Source organism: Dermacentor variabilis, chromosome 8 (genome assembly GCF_050947875.1).
Source record: "Dermacentor variabilis isolate Ectoservices chromosome 8, ASM5094787v1, whole genome shotgun sequence".
Classification (NCBI taxonomy): Eukaryota; Metazoa; Arthropoda; class Arachnida; order Ixodida; family Ixodidae; genus Dermacentor; species Dermacentor variabilis.
Genome location: NC_134575.1, coordinates 42,295,220 through 42,314,974, shown reverse-complemented (window position 1 = coordinate 42,314,974; position 19,755 = coordinate 42,295,220). Strand labels below are relative to the sequence as shown.

Here is a 19,755-nt window from a genome sequence, read left to right as displayed (position 1 = left end):
TTCAGTATAACAGAAACAATATGGCGTCTCCAATTTCCCGCCAACAACTTCATCTTCCCACGCGCGCCACTGTTCCCACCAGCCTTTAGACAGGGAACGGGGCAAGGGAGCTCGCCGATAATGTTGCGCGTGCATGCAACATGGCGAATGGAGTCATGTGGTTTTCTTCTGTTCCTGTTTTCTTTCTTCCTATTTCTTTTCGGTTGTCGGCCGGTCCGCCAACAGACACTTTGTGCCGAGTTGTCCCCTTCGACCAAAAATGCGCGGTATACGGGAGAGGGGACGTTTTTTCGGCTGCGTCGCATCTGTCCACAGGGTGGCCTGTTACAGATAACCCTCGTCGCCTCGTATCCAGCAATCTTTCTTCTTTTGCTCCCTGCCACCTCCCCCTCCCCACCTCGACATTGGCGAGAGAGAAAAAGATTTGAGATTCTGCCCCTGCACAAACTGGCGAGTTGCTGCCTGCCGTGTCCCTTCTTTCTAACCTTCGAGAAGCTCCTCCGACGCCCACAACGAGGCGAAGAGGAGGCGCGAGCTTTATTTTTAGCCCGTAGCCAAGACACCGACGAGCCAGCCCCTGTGCCGGTGGTTCGTAGGGCTCGCCGCTTGATGACGCTGCTGTTGCGTGAACTTCTGCTACAGCACACTGGCACTTCTGCTTTTTTTTCCTTTTTCTTATACTTCGGCGCATCGTGGCGCCCTCTGGTGACAACGGAGCGCGCTAACCACTAGGAGCGTGAGACCGCGGGAGTGAACCCAGGGTGCAGACTCACGAGCCTGCACTCCCTGACTTTTTCCTTTCTTGTATCTTGTTTATTGGCTTCGCTTTCACGGAGACATGAATCTCGGCGTGTGAGAGAAGGAGGGAGCTAGCATCTCCTTGATGATGTCGCCGGCGCGATGAGTGCGTCATTTTTTGTTTCTTCTTCTTTATTTCTGTTTACATCCCGTACAGCTTATCATCGCACTCACGCAAGTTTCAAGTGCAGAGCTATGCACTCGCTCTTCCTCCTCTACTGCAACCTTTTCGTCGTTTGTGCTTTGCGTCTGCGCGTGTGCGTCGTCTGCTTGTTCGAGTTATGTTTGTCGTCTGCTCAACGTCTTGCCCTCTCCCCTTCCCTGTGTGCCGCTGCTCCCTCGCCCTCTTTTTCTCATCAGAATCTGAAAAGAGACACTCTGGGAATGCAGACACGGGCCGCGTGGTGGCGCGGCACACAGAGTTTTGAGACGTCATAAACAAGACTTCGCGAGCCACACGCACGCGGGTCTTTAGCCCGAAGACCTCTATCTCTTTACACTTCGCCCTATTGCTGCTGTGTATTTTCGTTTGCGAGTTCCACATTTTTATGTTCCTTTCTTTTTTCTTTCAGGGGGCGCGGAGTTGGGAACGGTCGTAACCTTGTCGCCGCGAGAATCTCATTTAAAGCAGACGAAAGCTTGTGCGCGTGGTATCGTCTGTTAAGCGCGGCCACAGCAGACGACCACTTTTAACGAGTGCCATGACCCTTGAGAGTCCTTTGTGGAATGACGCGAAAGCTCGGGGGGTGTTGTCCATAAATACGGGGCCATCTAATATTACGACTTTTCGTTTAAATACATTGCCGCGAAGACAGCCCGCTATAAAGAATACGTGTTCAACGATAACTTCGTCGATGCGGGGATGGTGGAGAACACATCCACGAAGCGAATTAAAATGGCTGCAATTCATTCCTCATCGAGAGGAACTCCATACGAGAAAAACGAAGCAGTCATAACATATTTGCCTTTGACTCGGCGAAAAGAAAGATAATAAAGACCCTGACGCCTGGTTATATGCCTAGCAGACGGCAAAAACCGCAGGCCGCATGTAAGACTACCCACGCTTTCCATTTTTTTTTTGCTCTTGATCGCTTCCAAAGGGAAGACCGAGTGCAACAAGTGCGTGCTCATACATTAAGCCACAATTCGCAGCATGGCGAACAACGATTTTATAGTAGCAGACGACGCAGACGAACTACTCGAATTGCTCACAATGCTGGACTCTTACGGGTAACAGCTATTCCCTTGAGGAAACAATTTAAAAAAAGAAAGCGTTGATGGGCTGAAAGAAGACGCACAGGTCTTAAAAGGTCTCAATCAGCATATAAATTGAAACGGGAACAGGAAAATAACCGAGCCTCACGCCTCACGCGCGTAATTATATGGAAGTACGACTTGTAATCGCTCTGTGTTCGGTTGTTCCAAGGCAGGAGTAGTCCTAAGTGTTATACATTTCGGAGCCCGAATTAAGCCGCTGTTATCGATGCAGGTGAACCTATAGACAACCTGAACAAACGGATTGATGTAGTTCCCGAATTTATGTTGACATTATGTCTCTGGCTCATGGTTGGAGATTACGTGTGCAACACAGGTCGTGTCGAAGTGGGCACTTACCGAAATCGCTGGAGCAGTAGTGATGCAGGAGTTCCCTATCTGTGCACGGTCTGCATTCTGCGAAGGAGAGAACGAAAAAAAGAAAATGAAGATTAGCGCTGGACGACGCCGCATGCCTGAAATGAAGAACTGTTCACCACAGAACAACGACGACGACAAGGTAAGTAAATAAAAACCGAGGGTTAACAAGGTAAAGGAAAAGTCATGCATACGAATGCCCCTGTGATGAAGTGCGTGTACATATGTGTGAGGAACTTCTAAAGTACGCGGTCGTACTACGTCAGTCTCAATAGAGTTAATGTCGGCCTTTTAGCGTCAATTTAAATGAATCCCCGTACGTACCAAGATCTTCCCATATGCAGCAACAACCCCGTTTCATCGCAGAGCATCCTACATCAAAATATCATACAATCCCGTGTGATCGTATGGCAAAAGTGCATATCTGGAGGGTAGGCGGCTCTTTAGACTACTCTTTCGGAAACCTTAAAAGAAACTTCGTCCCCACTGCGAGTCACATATTTCAAAAGTCGAATCCTTCTGCACCACGACGACGGTAAAATAAAGAGGAACAAAAAAAAAAGAAAGAAAGAAACTGCTCCGGCAGGCGGAACTCTTTCTTTGCGGCAACGATATCGAGAGCCTTGTTTTTCTAGAGAACCCAAATAGCTCCGTCACGAGTTTTTTTGGGGGGACGCTTTCCCCTTCCATAAATAGGGTCCGATACGAAAAGTCGTGGACAGGAATGACCTTTTCTGCGAACCCACTTTACGCAGCATACGTTCACGGTATGTGGATCGCCACGGAAGGTTTATTTCTGTGAGAGCTAGGAAGTTTTCCTTTTCGTGTGTGTGCAGACGAAAACTGGAAATTCGCGAACAGAAGACACTTGGAGGTCGCGCTTCCTTGTGACGCAGAAGAAAAGCAGATGGACAAACTAGAAATGCGCTATAAATGCTAATGTTTACAGTGTTTCCTTTCTTCCTTTAACCAGCTGCGGCGTTCTACGCAGGAGTGGTGTAAAAAAAAACAATCAAAAACACGTTTTTTTTTTTTATACAGCTTCATGCTTGTGAACAAAAGGCGCAGTACAGGCAAAACGTGCATGCAGACCACGTTGACGTTGCCGTTCACCGCTTTGAATAGTGGTATCTGCTAAATAACTATTAAAACCTCGGTATAACGTGCATTAATTTTGCCTTCGGAGAGAAATAATGTAATTACATTAGAATCTTACAATTTTTATTTCTCCCTTTCTTCTTATTATTTATCTTTTTGCCCGCACGGAATGTGATGTCAGCGTCGTGGCATGTTCAAGACGATCGCAGTATGCTTGGTTTTTGCTGATGCCAAGCCGTGATTTGTTACACTCAAGGTGCGCGAATTGCGTCTGCTATAGCTCGCCAAAACGCATCATAGAATGCAATATTTACGAAGCGGACCTTTGCATCTTGTAAGATGACTTCACAACAGTTCGTCGTTGTGAGGTATGCCCTCCGGTAGCTATCGTATCACTCTCCAAACAGCCACGGTCATTGTGTAATCAGCGCTTGCAACGTTGCGGGAGACGCTCCAGATGAAAACTAATATACACGCGACGTGGATTATTGCCTAATGCACAGCTTGCTGCAGCACCTTTTCTTCTTACTGTCGATAGAAGCAAACGACAACATCATACAGTTAGACCAGAGCAGAACACGTTGTTTACCCGGGGCGAGCAGAAGAGCTCTCCTCGTCGAATGCAGCAGACGACAAAACCTGCACACGAACCGGATAGACGTAATGCAGGAGCAAAATGGAAGGGAAATTAATGAGTTCAGCACAAAAACAGGACGCGCGTCGCGAGTAGGTCACTGCATATGAGACATGAGACAGGAAGGAGTACAGCGGGGGCCGGGGAAGAGGGGGGGGGTGGGGTGCATTCACGGTAGTGACGCCGGCTACGGCGTCAAAGCAGACGAACATTCGGAAGCTGGGCGGAATAAAGTGCAGACGACACGAAGAGAAAAACAGAGGGACCAGACGCGTGAAAGCCAATGTAACAAACGAACCAAGCGGAAGGTTTGTTGCAAAAACAAAAACAAATTTGGCAAGCGCATCCAAAAACTAAAATATGTACTATGAGTAGGTCGTTGCATGGCAGACGAGAAATGACCACGTAAGAAAAAAAAAATAATCGCGGAAGACGAAGAAGGCGCCATGTACCCGAAGCAGAATACCACCTGTAAGCGGAGCAGGAGAATTGAAGGGAGCAAGACTGCAGATGAAAGATGCAGAAGACCAGTCGCGAGTGCAGAAGACGAACCGCAAGAGAAAAACAAGACTGCAGGCGAGGGCCAACGATGGCTGCCGCGTTCTTCGGCTTCGGCCCGAACGTGCAGACCGAGCCGATGGGCGACCTCGTTCCGGACGACCCGCGAGGGGCCTTTCGTTCGATTTTCATGCGCTGCACCGGTTGACCTCGCACGCAACTCGCGCGAACACGGCTCGTCCAGGGACTTCACGAATCGGGACGCCATCGTCGTGTGCGGCTTTCGAAGCGCACACCGCGGCGAGCGTGAACCGCCGAAGGGGAACCAGTTTCGGTTTCTCTATAACGGACCGGCACGCATCGCTTCCCGGCTCGCTTTCTCTCCCGCCTCCGCTCCTTTTGTTTTTCACGCCTCTGTAAGGGTGACGCTAATGTTTTAAAAGAACGCACGTTCGATCGTGTTCCAACCTCGCACGCTTGCTCGCTCTTCATCCCCCCTCCCCCTCTTCCCCGCCCCCTCTTCCCCTACCCCGGCTGTAGAACATAGTGGCACCGTCACCGGGTCACGAAGTTTCTTTCTGCGAGGCCAATGGGAAGCACTTCGGGCAAGTAACGCGCGGGGAGCAGACGACTAATGAGACCGGACGTTTTCATGTTCGTCTGTTCCACCTGTTCCAAGCTTGCCTACTGCCTACGCGTTCCCAATGGAAAACTATTCGGGCAACACGCAGGGAAGCAGACGACTTATAATTAAACCGGACGCCCTGCGAGTTCCGTCTGTTCCACTTGCTTCAAGCTTGTTGCGTATCGATTTGAGCTCGTTTCAGTTGTGTTTTCGAAGACGTGGTGACGACGATGGTGTGTGGTCGGACTTTGTTTTGTCTCTTTCATGCGCCCTTCTATAGGGCGCCGGTTCTGCGAGAGGAGAGCGGGGGGGGGGGGGTAGTTGAGAACAAAAAGCAGACGATAACATCGACGACCTTCCTTACCGCCTTCTTTTGGGGCCCGCAAAATCGGGGGCGTTTGCTACCTATTTCTTATGTGGGTGTCGTTTAGCCGAGTTTTTGGACGCCGCCAGACCATTGGCGGGAGGGCTGGCGTTCACCCAGGTCACGATTTCGATTATGAGAAACAGGCTGCTGACGGCGGCCAAAGAAGTGCAAACGATTCAATAGTAAAACTCTGGCGGCGCAGCCAACACCGCTCGGTGTTTATTCAAAGCCCTTGCACAAGGTCTGAACGTGCAAGCACGACGCTGATATAGAAAAGAAATATTGTTTGCACAAGCAGATGCACTCGCAGCTTCTTGCAAGTTTTAACTGCCGAAATTATAGGAAGCCGTACAGACTAACTAGCTGTTTGAGAGAGAGAGAGAGCTGTTTTAAATGCAACGCCTGAAACAAATTATGAATAGCTTTCAGGAAATGATCACACAAAAGCGTTGCGCTCACACTGGTTTCTTGGGTATAATCCTCGACTTTTCATTACGGTCGATGGGATCAAGTCGGATTTAACCAATTCAGCAAGCGCCAACACATGGTTACTAGACGGGTGCATTTTGCAAGTGGCGCACATGGCGATTGCTCAAGCTGTGGAAAGGATTATGCAAATCCAAACGTTCTTTCCTCTGTGCGGAAGATAATACCGCACAGTATACATAAGTACAGCAGACAGCGGTTACCACCCGAACTAAAAGATCCGTGCTGTGCAGTCGTTGAGATAAGCTCAGGCCAGGCAGTTTAGAAACGCGATACTATCGCATCCTGAATACAGAGCCGACCAGATTGACAGAGCTAAACAAAAGCAGCAGGAATTTAAACTGGTCGCGTATACCGTACCGTAGATCGTGCTTAATTGAAACCGCAGCAATTTGCGAAGGCCACCCTGCCCGATTTGAACGCATCACACATCGACAGCACAGACCAGTTGCGGAAACAAAATAAGGATGAACAGACGACGGCAGAAGGCAACTTTTACGACAGAGTCGTCTGCGAAGACAGAAATGCGGAGCTGTCTATGCTAAGCCTAACTTTATCGTCTGCTAAGGGCTCGCTTACAAACAAGGGCACGTATAGTGGGGCGCTTAAGTGGCGACGCGACTCTGCTTTAGTTATTTGCGTGTGCTGGCTCTATAAGCTAGTCGACATGTATTATACCCTTAAGCAGTATTATGCCCTCGGCATCGCCCGTCGGGTCCCACATCCTGATAACTCTTTCTCCGTATCAAATCTTGAACGAAGTAAGTAAAGAAACAGAAATTAGGATACTTCCTCGTCACGCACTCGATACAGTTTGCGGTTCTCTTAACCTCAAGTCTTACAGCACGCAACGAGCATATATCGATCAAAAAAAAAAAAAAAGAGTGAAACCCGTTTCATCGACATCGACCGCACACGCAAGAGCTAGCAGCAGGAACGAACAGGTACCAAAAAAAAAAGAAACCCGACCTCCCATATCAAACGCAAACGGCAGACGCGCCAAGAGAAGACGTGTCGAGCAGAATGCAAATGCGGTTGTCTGGCGCAAAGAGCACGCTATGCAGTGCATTTGACCGTACACCAACAGCGGAGTGCATCAGTGGGACCACGACGGCCCTCCGAAGAGCTACAGTAGGGCTCGAGAAGACGATTTCGGTCGCTGTGTTGTGCGCGTTGCCGAGAAGTGGGCGCGCACTGCGCCTGGTCTCCAGGCGGCTTCATTATGAAACATAGCACGTGTCATCTGCCGCTTTATTCGCCTTCACGTCAAGCGGAGTCGAGGACGCGATGTGAGCCTGTGCGCGCCGCCGCAGGGTTGTAACAAGCAGTAAGCACAAAATAAAAAGCTTTCAATTGCCGTCTGTCGGTCCAAACAGGTGCAGTCAGAAATCTAGAATTAAAATACTCTCAAAGCACGATTTGTCTTCGGCAAGACAGTCAACTGCACTTACGCGAAGCCTTAGAAAGAAAAAAAAAGAGAAATTTAGGAAAAGAAGAAGGGTGAGGGGGTGGGGGGAGAGAACTCTCCTTAACGGCCTCGAAGACCCACCGCACGAGGGCGCCACCCTTAGTAAAAGCAGGAGCCAACGTATCGGGTGTCGTCTGCTCCCGACTTCTGGCGGCCGCCGTATAGTTGGCCGCGAAAAACGACATGCCCTTTCAGAAAAAAAAAGGCGGACATGTGCCGCACATGTGTTTGCGGTTACAAGCACGCGCTGGGGCCTTGAAAAACAGAAGAAACATTAACAGACGGTTGCCACTAAGTGCGATGGCTCACACGAGACTTCTCGTGGTCATGGGAAGAGTGAACAACGGCAAGCCAGCCCGTTGCTGCGTAATTACGCGGCAACAACCGAATCGTCGTGGGATCGCCTGCTTAAGTCAGTTTCGCTTGAAATGCGCAACAGCGGAACGGTTTCCTCAACGGAGATTGCGCAATAAGCAACAAACATTCATTTGTGAGCGCTGAAGTAAGTTTGCGGCAATGTTAAGCTCATCTTTTATAACGGTGCAGGCCCATCCACAATTTCGCATCAGCCTTCCCTCCCCCACCACTCACCACTCCCCCCACAAGCAGACAGTCGTTCGTTGCAGCGAAAGAAATGAGATCCTGGCTAGGTAATTATGGGGAACCTCTTTTGCATTCGCAGGCAAGCCGACCTCGACCGCAGAGCCTTCCGTGTATGACGAGCGTGATTATTGCCAAACTTTGTTTAAAGGACATCCCCACAGTCCTTCAATTTCCACTATAGACAAACGGTCTCACCTTAACGACTTACGAAATGGTGGTCAGAAGAGAGACCAATTAATTATGCTCGGTTGACATTCAGGGGCTAGAACAATATTTCCAATGCGCACACGACATTAATCACTGTTCTCGGCAAATCGCTAGCGGCTGCTATGCGCGTTTTTCTTCCCAACCTTGTGTTGCACAGGGCAGGCTTTTGTGTGTGTGTGTGTGTGCATTAGAGTGTTCTGTTGAAGTCGATTTCGCACTTCCGCTGTACACGATTGTCGACAGAACAAGAGCTGGCGAAGTTGGAACTGCGCCTGCGCACCACAGGTTCGTTCGTTCGTTCTTTCTTTCTTTCTTTCTTTCCTTCCTCCCTTCGCTTAGTCGTTCACTCGTCACTACTTAAACAGCGAGGCCATTACCGCGAAGATCCGACGCATGCGCGCTGTCAGAAGTCGTCTGCAACGAGACTGGGGAACCGAAACAAGAACAGAAAACTACAAAGGCGGGGCAGACAGGCACGACAGTTGTGTAAGAAAAACATCGAAATAATAAAGAAAGAAAGAAAACGCAAGGAAAGCCGGCACCCGGTCGACAAGGGCAGACACCCTCAGGCGAGCATTACGCGCGCCACGCTGCGTGGTAAGATGAAACTTTCAAGATGGCCGCCTGCACCCGTTTCTTAGTCTGCTTCGGCTGTCGACTGCATGACGTTTTCTGTTTTATTCTTTCTCTCGCAAGAATGGCGGCTTTTTTTTTTTTTTTTTTTTCGCGCTCACCCACCAACGCAATGCGGAGGCGAGGAAGATCCAGAGATGGTGCCGTCTGGCGATGCGTCGTCTGCTCGTCTTGACCCCGTCTGCTGATTCGCGAGCCTATTAGGGAGTCTGTTGCCGAGGCTTAAACAGCGCGCGAACCTCCTAGTAAGTGGACGATAAGCGTCACGTGTGGGTCGGCGTAGGAGCGCCGAGCGCCTGCCCCTATTGTTCTCGAGGAACTAAAAGGCTAATTTTCGTCATTTATCATCACTGACGTGCGTGCTTGTTCGAAAAAGTGCGTGATATATATATATATATATATATATATATATACACACATATATATATTGGGGGGAACGGCCAGCACCGTACTTATTGCTTTGTTGTTGTCAATGGTGACGATGATGAATGCGATAATATATAGGCGTGCACAAGCAGGAAAATAAGGAACGAAAACCGTACCAACCGTTCTACATTGCGGAAGACCAATAAAATCGCTCGCTTAGGATGAAACGACAACCTCGCTAGAACCCCATCATACTGAGGGAACACGAGCTCACAAACATTCGATTGCCGCTAAACTGCGCTGATATAACCTGTCAACACGATTTCCCAACATTCCGTGCGCGCAGGGCATGCAGAGGTTTGCGCATCTCGCAGGAGTCCCATCTGGTCGTGGGACTTTTAGGCGCACTGAAGTTGTTGCAGACGAAACATCTGCGAGCGTCTTTCCAGAAGACACTACGAAAAGAGCAAGACGCAGTTGCACTTCAATTCCTTTCGTCGTTTCAACAATATTTGGACGGAAGCGGAAGAGTAAAAAGACCAATCAGTGTTGAGAAGCAGTTTCCTCGAACAGTATATATTTTTTCTTCCAGGACGTAAAGGAAGAAACGGAGAGCCCAAGTGGCGCGAAAAACCGTATCTGAGCTTGTTTGAGGGGCAATTCTCTCCATTTTCACCGCTGACGGCCGGTCGACCGGTCGGTGCTACGAACAGCGCGGTGGCCTATGTAGTGAAGGGCGGCGCGCGTGTGCCAAGGGCGGGGACGGTCACAGGCCGACGATAGGGGCCGACAGAAATCAGGAAAAAAAAAAGTAGCCAAATGAAAAATGCCGAAAACTTACTTCCCTCCCACATAGAAGGGTCCGCCCAAGAACACCCCGCCAACTCTGGTTTCCCCTAGTACAGCGAGGGTCAGGCAATAAAGTACAGAAGAAAAAAAAGAAGGTGGGCAAAACGAAAAGTCGTCTGCGAGGAGGTTACGGGCAGACGAAAAGCTAGCCGATCGTCTGCAACGAAAAACAGACGGAAAAAAAAAAGAAAATGCAGGCAGACAAAATACAGTAAAACGAAGGTAGAGGACTCCAAGTAGGGAGGAATGTTAAGCGAGGGCAAAGCAAGAGAATGGCGAGGAGGAATTTTAGGGTGCGGAGAGGGCGGTAGTTAGAGAGCCGTTGTGCGAGCGTCCCCGCGTGGAAGAAAACAATAAAGAACAACAGAAGAATAACCCACTGCCGCTTTTTTCTTTACTACGACACACGAGAGCGGGCATTTTCGGTTCTTTGAAGCGATTGCCCACACCGCCCGTCCGGCCCGCCGGAGCACATCCTGGCCGAGTAGAGTTTTCCCGCTCGAACCGCCCTTCTCTCCAGTACTAAAGAAACGTACATGTATATACATGAGCAAAGTTAAAAGGTCCCCATGGACCTAGAGAAGATGAAGAAAGGAAGCCCCTGCTAATAACGCCAAATAACACCGTACAGTGGTGCCACCTAGCAGATTCGGGGGTTCGGCAGAAACTCGCGCCCGCTGCTTGTCTTTTTTCATTTCACTTTTCCTTTCTTTTTTTTCGTGAAGGATGATTCGCTTTTGGGCCCGCAAGTTTGCTGGGAACCGTGCAGATGGGGGGGGGGTATCGGAGGGCCGGACGTGTTTGCAAACTGCGAGGGTGACGGCGACCGGCGGTGTGGTGGTTAGAGTCGCATTCCGCCGCTCCTCTGAAGATTCCAGCGCCACCGATGCGTGCACCAGCGGCCATATGGCGAGTCGGCGCAACAGCATAACGGTAACAAGATCGAAGGCGGGGACTCGAATGGCGGAGACTGCCCGTTTCCGGTGGAAGTGTTTGTTGCTCGGTGCTACGCGAAAGTTCTCAATTCCAATGCCGTTACATTAAAGTCCAACTGCAAACGAAATTTTGGACCGCGTAAAAAGCCTAGCTTGCAAAAAGAAAGCTTGCACGAATAGCATTTCCTGACGCCGAAACTGAAAAAAAAAAAAAAGAAATATGATGATGCTATTATCGCTCACCGGAAGTGACGCATAACCTAGAGTTCGTGGTTCTTTGGCATGGCCTCCGAGATGAGGCGGCGCCCGCGGCGCGCTGAAAAAACCTCGGAGGCGCAGTGCTGGGACTTGCGAAAACCACCAGGTGCACACGTCGTCTGCTTAGGTGCCATTTAAAGGCTATAAACAAGAAAGCTATACAACTACCGGCCCTGCGGCTTTGTCAAGATTGCTTTAGTAGTATATACTACTCATTTGTGACAAATTTACTTAAAGCGATATTTTGGTGAAGTTGACGTTAGTGGCACCCTAGAATAAAAAAAAAAGACTGTAGAGAGTGGACCGCGACACGCGTTTTGAAGCTAAAATGTACTAGCAAGAAGTTTAAAATAATATTGTTCTTTTTTCTCAAGTTCAATATCTGAGTAACGGAGGTGACATATCATCTACCCTGCATGATGGCAACATAGGCAGTACATTAAACAGATAAAACTATGAGCGTGCTTCCTGCCTGATCATGAGTATAGAGGCATCGCGAACAAAGTAATATGCAGGAATTTTTTATATGTAGGGGCTTCTGCTTTGTAGTGTCAATATGCTGAGCAAATTGGTCCTGCGAGCATCCATAAGGCGGAGGAAGTTTTTATCGAAGTGACCCAGCTGTGATCCACCCGACGGTCGAACGAAGGTACAACCATGGAAGGACTCTGGTTCTACTAGGAAAATCCGCGCGAATTCCTCAGAGAAAGGTTTCAGTTAAAGAAGAAAACGAATTCTTCCTCGCCAGGTAATAGAACCCGGGATCAACGCCTTTCAGAGGCGATATCGCTGTACCATCCAAGCTAACCAGGACGTTAGCAGATTGCAGGGCAATACCGAGTTAATCGACTCTAAGAGTAGGGACACTGAATATGGCAAAGCAGTTTTACGGAGGCGCATATTAATAGCTCTGTAACAGTTCGTACCTTTCAAAAAGGTTAATAGATATTTTCGATTCTCATGTTTTTTGAAGCAACTACCGAGTAGACAGACGTATCTGTGAAAAACGACAACCCTATCGGATATATCTACAAAAAGAACAAAGGGTGGGGGGGCGTCGCTGCTTTTCAAATCACTATCGCGGACTCGGTATTAAGTCTTCAAGAAGCTAGTCAAAAGTATCAACCTAACGGGTCACACGCGCGGTGTCACAAACGCAAGCTCTCGACGTCACCTCGCTTATTACTATACGGCTTCCCACATCGGTGCTGGTGGTGGTGGTGGTCTCTTCGCGGAAACGTCGCCTCAGCGATGACACACAGCACGTGAACGTTTCGCACAAAGGGGACTCCATTCAAGGTGTAAACGCCCCGCTAGTCGGAGGACGCAACGACCTCCGGGCGAGAAATAGATGGCCTGTCAAGTCATCAACGTCACCCCGACGAACGAACGCGCGCGTGACCAACGCTCTCTTTATGTTCCAGCTCTCTCGCCGGGGTCGCCCGTCAACAACGGGAGGTCCGCGGCGCCAATCCAATTAAGGGAGGCCGAAGAAGCCACAAGGCCAAGCGTTGTTGTCCGGCGTCTGTCCACGTCACCCCTTTTTATTTTCTCTCTCTCGCCAGCAGCAGCAGCGCACTGTTGTCACGCAGCTGCACACTTTACCACTCGACCGTCGCTAATGCTCAATCACTGGCAGCAGCAGCAACAGAAGACGTCGCGAAAAACGGGAGAGAGGCGACCGCCAGGGCGCGTCATGGTCGCTGTCTTCTGTTCCCGTCAACTGTCCCCCGCAAGGCGTCCTTGTTGCTGAAAAACGCCACTCGTTGCAACGCAAACCGCGCCAACAAAGGACCACTGAAGTGCAGAAGTTGGAGAAAGTTTGCGGAAACGTACGGGGCGATGAGGAAGTCAGCAGGCAGGCGGCCGTTTCCACTGCGTCGTGGGCGAAACGGTCGAAAATGGGGACAGACCTCAAAGCAGTGGGGGAACCCGCAGTTCGAAGTCGTGTTTGAGGTAGAGATGGCGAGCGATCGACAGACGAAGAAAAGAAGGGAGAAAGAAAGACAGTGTTTGCGGGAAAAGAAAGCGCCGACGCTGTGTAGGGGGAACCGCAAGGAAAAGCGATTAGCTAGGAAGTTGACCGCAAAAAAGCAGATGACGATGGGTGCGGGAGCAGACGACACAAGCGACCCTTTCTTGAAGAAGACGACGCTTGCCAACCAGATACCATGGAGGCAAAGCAAGGAACCATGAAGCTGAATAGGAACAAGACTTTCGTTCTCTTTTCCTGTCCCTCGGCTTAGTCCCGGGAAACGGTGGGACAGGGAACAGAAAACCGGAAAAGGGCGAGAAGGGAGAGAACAAAAAGAAAATCACGTACAGAAGAAAGAAAGCAGACGACAACGCACTAGGGCGGGTGCTCATTACGCACCAGGAACTGCGCCGCGCCGGGAAAGCGCGGGAAGTGCTTTCAAAAAATCGTCGACGTCGTTCGGATGGTCCTTCTGGTTTGCCCCCAGGCGTTTCGGGGATGGCCAATTAGGAAGAGGAGCGCCGCAAAAGAACGCAGCCATTCTTACGAGGTGATCGTAAAGCATAGCGGCACATCCCTGCCACAGGGAGAAAGAAGGCGAGAGGTCCACCTTTTTTACGAGTTTTTAGGGATGGGCGTGCACTGTTGGTGCTGTTTTGAACGAACAGTAAAGGCGGTGCACATTATTGTGGGTCTGTGCGTCGGCTGCTGCTGCAGCGATTAGAGGCACTAAGGGGACGTCGGGAAGTGTCGACAGAATGGATGGTTCCTTTTGGAGGGAGGGAGTGAGGGAGGGAGGGGGTTCCCGCTGCGTCTAACGTACCGAGGGATGTATCGGTCGCTGTGGCAGAACCCGCCGGGATACTAAGTGCTTTAAAATTAGGGTCGCCGATTACCATCCCCTTTGCTGTCGCAACTGATCCCGCTGATGTAGCCAGTGCGCTCAGCCGCCATTTTCGCCGGCTTTCTCGTGTACTTCCCGCCGTTATCATAGGCTTTGATTGGGTCGTTACGTGCATGCGGTAGCACTGGTCAGTGCGCAGGCTATTTCCTGCACGCGCTCAGGTGTACCTTTCTTATGTTGATCAACATAGCGTTGAAACTGACCTGAGCCTACACGAGGAAAGGAAAGTGCCACCTGTTGCACATACTTCAGATGTTTCGCCGATGCAAATGTGCACTCGGCGTCAAACGATTACAGATCACGGGACCTCAGGGAAAGCTGAACATTTCCTCAAGTTCTGCAGGCAGCAGTGAATTCGGATTTTTAGTCCGTACTATTATATGTAAGCAACATACGCTGCGCGGTCGTACTGGCTGAGCGCAACACCTGCTCATAAACTGAGTTTTCCCGCGAAACTCAGGGTCCGTAAACTTTTGACGCATATCGTACGTATTCAGTGCAGTTCGCACAGACGACACGAACCTCTTCACACATACATCCTCCTCCTCACATCCACCTTCGAAAAAAAAAAAAAAAAAGCAGTTCGTCGCATCGAAATGGTCTCAAAAATGGCTTATTTGCTGGTTAGATCCATCAGGTGACATCATCGTCCGCGTGCGTGACGAGCTTGCAAGGACTGTCGCACGACGGGATTGATAACCAAGCCCCCTCGCCCCCCCCCCCCCCTGAATGACGTCAGCCGACGTCATGGACGAGGCACGCGCAGTAAGGTGAGCGTGAGGCAAAAGTGGCTATTGTACCGCAGTACGTCCTGCGCGATTCAATTACGTTATCGCCTCTTTCCAACTGGCCGCTCTATTCTCTTCTTCGCGTTCTCTATGTCCACTCAACGCAGAAAAAAGGGGGGGTCACTGCATCGCTCCGTTCTCTCCTATTTTTTTTTTCTTCTTTCGACCGGTTAAGCACGACTAGTCGGGCGGTCGCGTGCCAAAAGCGTGACTGTCTGCTCCGCGTTCGTTTTCACTGGACCAGACAAAGGAAAGGCCGTGGCCCGTCGACACGCGATTGTCGTCTGCTTCTCTTCTCGCTTAATCCCGAGCGAGAACGAGATATCGCGATGGCGCGTGCCTGCATTTTTGGTCTGCATTTCCCTCCCCTTCAAAGAACTACAGAGCACTTCGGTTTCCAAGCGATTACACCACTATAGGCGGTCATGTGCCGAAAGGGCGGCCGCGGGGACCGTATTTGTTCCATGGTTGTTCTTCATTCGTTCCGCCAAGCAGCAAATGGGAGCGGACGATCAGCCCCCCGCCCGACACGCGACGGTCGTCCGTCTACTCTGTCTCACGCTCAACCTTAAGCGAAAACGAGATCTCGCACGATGACGCGCGCCTGCATTAGTCGTCTGCATTCTGCGGCCCGCATCGGAAATAGCGCTTCTGCTTCGCGAGCGATTAAAAGCACGCACGCAGACTGTCGCGTGCCAACAACCGTGACCGGTTTCGTTCCTTCTCTCGTTCGCTTTGTGCGATAGAGCAGACGGCAGACGATCAACGCCGCCGCGACACGCGACATTGTCGTCTGCTCGGTTTCTCGCTTAACCCCATAGCGAAAACGAGATCTCGTGTGATGACGCGTGCCTGGCATTTTCGTCTGCTTTTCAAAAGACCGGCCTGCCGCCATCGCCCGCGCCGCCCCACCACGACGACGTCGTCATTTCTCCCTTGCATCCGGGTCGGGAAAGCAACGCTTTTCTGCGATGTTTGTTGATGTTTTCACCAACCCCCGGCTTTGACGGCGGCCTCTCTCTTATTTTCCTCTGCTCCCTCGTCGGCCTGCCTGTCATCATCTCCCCTACCCTACTGCCGAGTCTAGCGCTGACGCGAGCTGTTTGCATGCGAGTGAGTCATGGACGCTTTTGATGTCGTCGGCGCTCATGGGAACGGTCAACGAAGCGAATGAACGGTCGACGCGGTGCGGGGCGCAGTGGTCGCGTCCGCGGGTTTTAGGAGCTGCGCAGGGGCCAGGCCTGCTCGTAAAGCGCCCGGAGTCATATGCATAACGGGATGCATAAAAGAAAACCGGAGTTGCGGCGTCGTTGCGGCCGTAGAGTTGCGAGTACGGCTTTTACGGTGGGCGCGAGTTGCTTGGATTCGAGTAGCTACGGCATGTCGCGGTTTTTGCGTCACTCGGCATTCGCCAAAGGTGGCCAAATCCGCGTAAATTCTCGAAGAAGATTGTTAAGGGGCGACAGGACGACGAAGACGGAAGGTGGTCGACGGGGACAATTATGACGACCGTTTGCCTTGGCAAGAAGTCCCACCAGCTGTCTTGTAAGCTCTCGTAAACCTATTTAATATCTTGTAAATGTGCCGTAGGTAATCTGTATAACAGCCTGCAGATACACCCGTATTTACAATGGAGGAAGGAAAAAGTTAGGAGGGATCATTAAGGTCACGCAGCCAGCCTTGGCAAGCGAGCGCTCCGTGAAGCCAGTTCCTCTGCTTAGTGGCGGCCCAACAGGTGACCGCTTGCGTCGAGATCACGGGGCAAGAATCAAGAGCAAAACAAGAGTAGCCACGCCAGTAGTTCTCATTCGGTGAGGGCTTGTTCGGTTGCGCTGCCGTGGCTCTGCCAGCAGAGCGGGAACACTAATAGCGAATTGGTCAAATCGCACCGGTGCGATTTGCCGAACTCGCCATAAAACCAACCGCGCACTTTGAAGTGCGATCACGTGCTGGGCCAAGAGGTCTGGCTTCAATCGCGTAGCGCGATGCTCCCTCCTTTTTCTTTCTCCCATGCTATTTACATTTCTCTTCCATGACAATACTTCTGCTCATCGACGGTACGTTATATTTTAACTTCGCTTGCAGCGAGAAACGGAAGGTAAGCTGACATGGTGGAATGGCCGCCTCGCGGAAGCGCATTAGTCCAGGGGGAGGGGGGGAGGGTATTATGTAAGTCTCCACCTAGTGGACTGTCAATTTCGGCCGCTGCTCATTGGCTAGGGCCACTGGTCTCCTCCTCTCTCGTACAACTGCATCCAATGAGCAGCGGCCGAAATGGACAGTCCACTAGGTCGACTCTTCCAGAATACGCCCCCCGGGCTCGATGCTCCAGGACCAAGAAGAACCTTTCTCCACCTGTGGCGAAGCTGTCTAGGAAACTGATACGGGCATTTGATTGGTTCTATATTAATGGATGACATCGCTTTTACAACGAAGCCTTTTTTTATTATTATTACCTTTATTAAGCAAGGAGCGCTGAGCTGCGTTGAAGTGGGAGACATTTCAGTAAACGTCAAAGAAAAAGCTTCTCCGATCACCCGACTCGCACACGTGCGTCGGATCCACCGAGTGCGTATATACACGGGTGTTCCGCGCAATAATGGCGGACGCCCGAAGACCCGGCGCCCCACATACGAAGCTCGCCGGGCGCGCGCAAACCTCGCAAGCAAGCGCATGTGCAGCGCGTGTTGGGCGAGCGATCTCTTCTCGGGCGGCGAGCGATTCGAGAAAACAGGTTCCCGAACGCCGCGCTCGCCAGCAATCGGTGGGCACCGCACACGCGCGCGCAGCCACGGGGACCAAGCGCAGGCCGTATAACCGGCTATGTAGTCGCTGCCTTGCTTCATTGCACTCTCGCTGCATTTTCGGTGTACACCCTCGTTTCCTCGGCGCGTTACTAAAAGTCACGACATTCGTTTACGCGTCTTATCGCTTCTCTTTCGTGCAAGTTCCAAGCGACTTCCCAGAGCCACAGCGTGCCACTTTGCTAAGAACACAAAAGGAAAGACGAACGATAATTACGTGAACTATAACAGCAAAGAACCCGACACCCCGCTTTACACGCAGTTTAAAATAAGAAAACTCGGACGTGTGAATGAGTCAATGACGATGTGTAAATGAGTCAATGAAGATACAGATCGTGCGAGTGTTGCAAGTGCCGATATATATGCCCACGGCCGGGAGAGACAGAAATGACTGCCAGAAGTCTATACCGGAGACTTCGTAACGAAGCACGTTTCAAGGTGGCCGAGTGGTCGAGCCCAATGCATTGCAATGCCCAATGCTTCGAACAGACGAAGAAAACGTGCTGCGAACAAGGCCGAAGGTCGAGAAGCTAGACGTGAAACCGCCATGATGAAACGCGCAACTAGACAGATGAGCGTACGTCAGCAACCTTTCATCGGCAAACTCCACACCTCATGTCACCTGCGCCATCTGTGTGCACTTGCAAAACAGGCAAGCGCACACATTCAGGTGGACGAAAAAGTAATAAACGAAAAGAACTAAAGAAACAGTTTTAAAAGTGAGAGGCGATCGATGACAACATGAGAAGTTCCAGAGACCAAAAAACAAAGATACAGAAAAGACTGCAAGAATTTAAGCAACTGATACCTTCCTTGGCAGATTAGCCAAGCGGAAGATCACGTGAACTTAACAGACCGGGTGCGCATTAGTCCTTCACCATTGCTGAAGCCGGCGACAAAAGAAGAGAATGAAAGTGACCGAAACGTGCCACTCGAAGACATGTCCGAAGACGAATAACGCAGTCAAAAGGCGCACATGACGACACCGTGGTGGGTCTTGTCGCGTCAGTAGTGCTGAAAGATAAGGCGAGACCTGTGCTGCTGGCACGGGCAGATACGAGTAATGGACAACGCTTGCCCACGGGGTGGCGCAGCACGCAGAGCATTCCAGTGAGCACAAGAAGGAAGTGACCGCTAACTAGAATCTGCTACGTTTCAAGCTAGCAGACAAAGCGCAGACGACAAGACTCGCAACGCTGGGGAACAGACGAAACGATAACCAAGCAGAAAAACGTCAACAACGAAAGAGACAACAGCAAAGAGGCGCAACGCGAGCAAGTACGCGATAAAATAGCAGACGAAAACCGAAGGAGAAAGAAAAGGGACAGAAAAGGACTGCAAACCATGAACAGCGCCCTAGCTGTCTAAGGTCAACAAGGAAACCGACAAACGACTAAGGCCCGATAAACAAGTCAGCGGACAAAAAAACTGAAGACCGAAGCAGACGAACGTCAACGACGAAACAGACGACGACGGCCAAGAGCCGTCCAGCAGCAAGCAAGCAGACGACGGCAACCAAACAACCAAACGCAAGGAGAGGCGGCAGAGACGCAGGGATAAAAACAGGCACAAGACAAACGACCCGGTAACAAGCGCGCACGCAGCATACACTTGAGAAGCCTTGTGCCCTGCTAGATGTGGGCGAGAGAGAAAGAGAGATGGCGATAGGTGGTGGGAGAAGATACCGCGGGCACCAGCAACCACACCGCGGTAGAGGTAGGTGTACGTACGTACGATGCCCCGCGCACCGTACCCTGCTGTCCAGGGTTGGCTAGCCCGCGCGCGCGCGCGCGGCATGAGCGTGCGCGCGACTGATACCCCAGAGAG

At 50.9% G+C, this 19,755-nt stretch overlaps 1 protein-coding gene across 1 annotated transcript in view; it reads right to left on the bottom strand.

Annotated features, from left to right (window-relative positions):
* Positions 1-19,755, bottom strand: part of LOC142590142 (meteorin-like protein) — a 64,008-nt gene that overhangs the window by 14,145 nt on the left and 30,108 nt on the right. Inside the window, exon 4 of the mRNA XM_075702026.1 lies at positions 2,413-2,469. Coding sequence (XP_075558141.1) covers positions 2,413-2,469 — 57 coding nt within the window. The remainder of the gene's footprint in view (positions 1-2,412; positions 2,470-19,755) is intronic.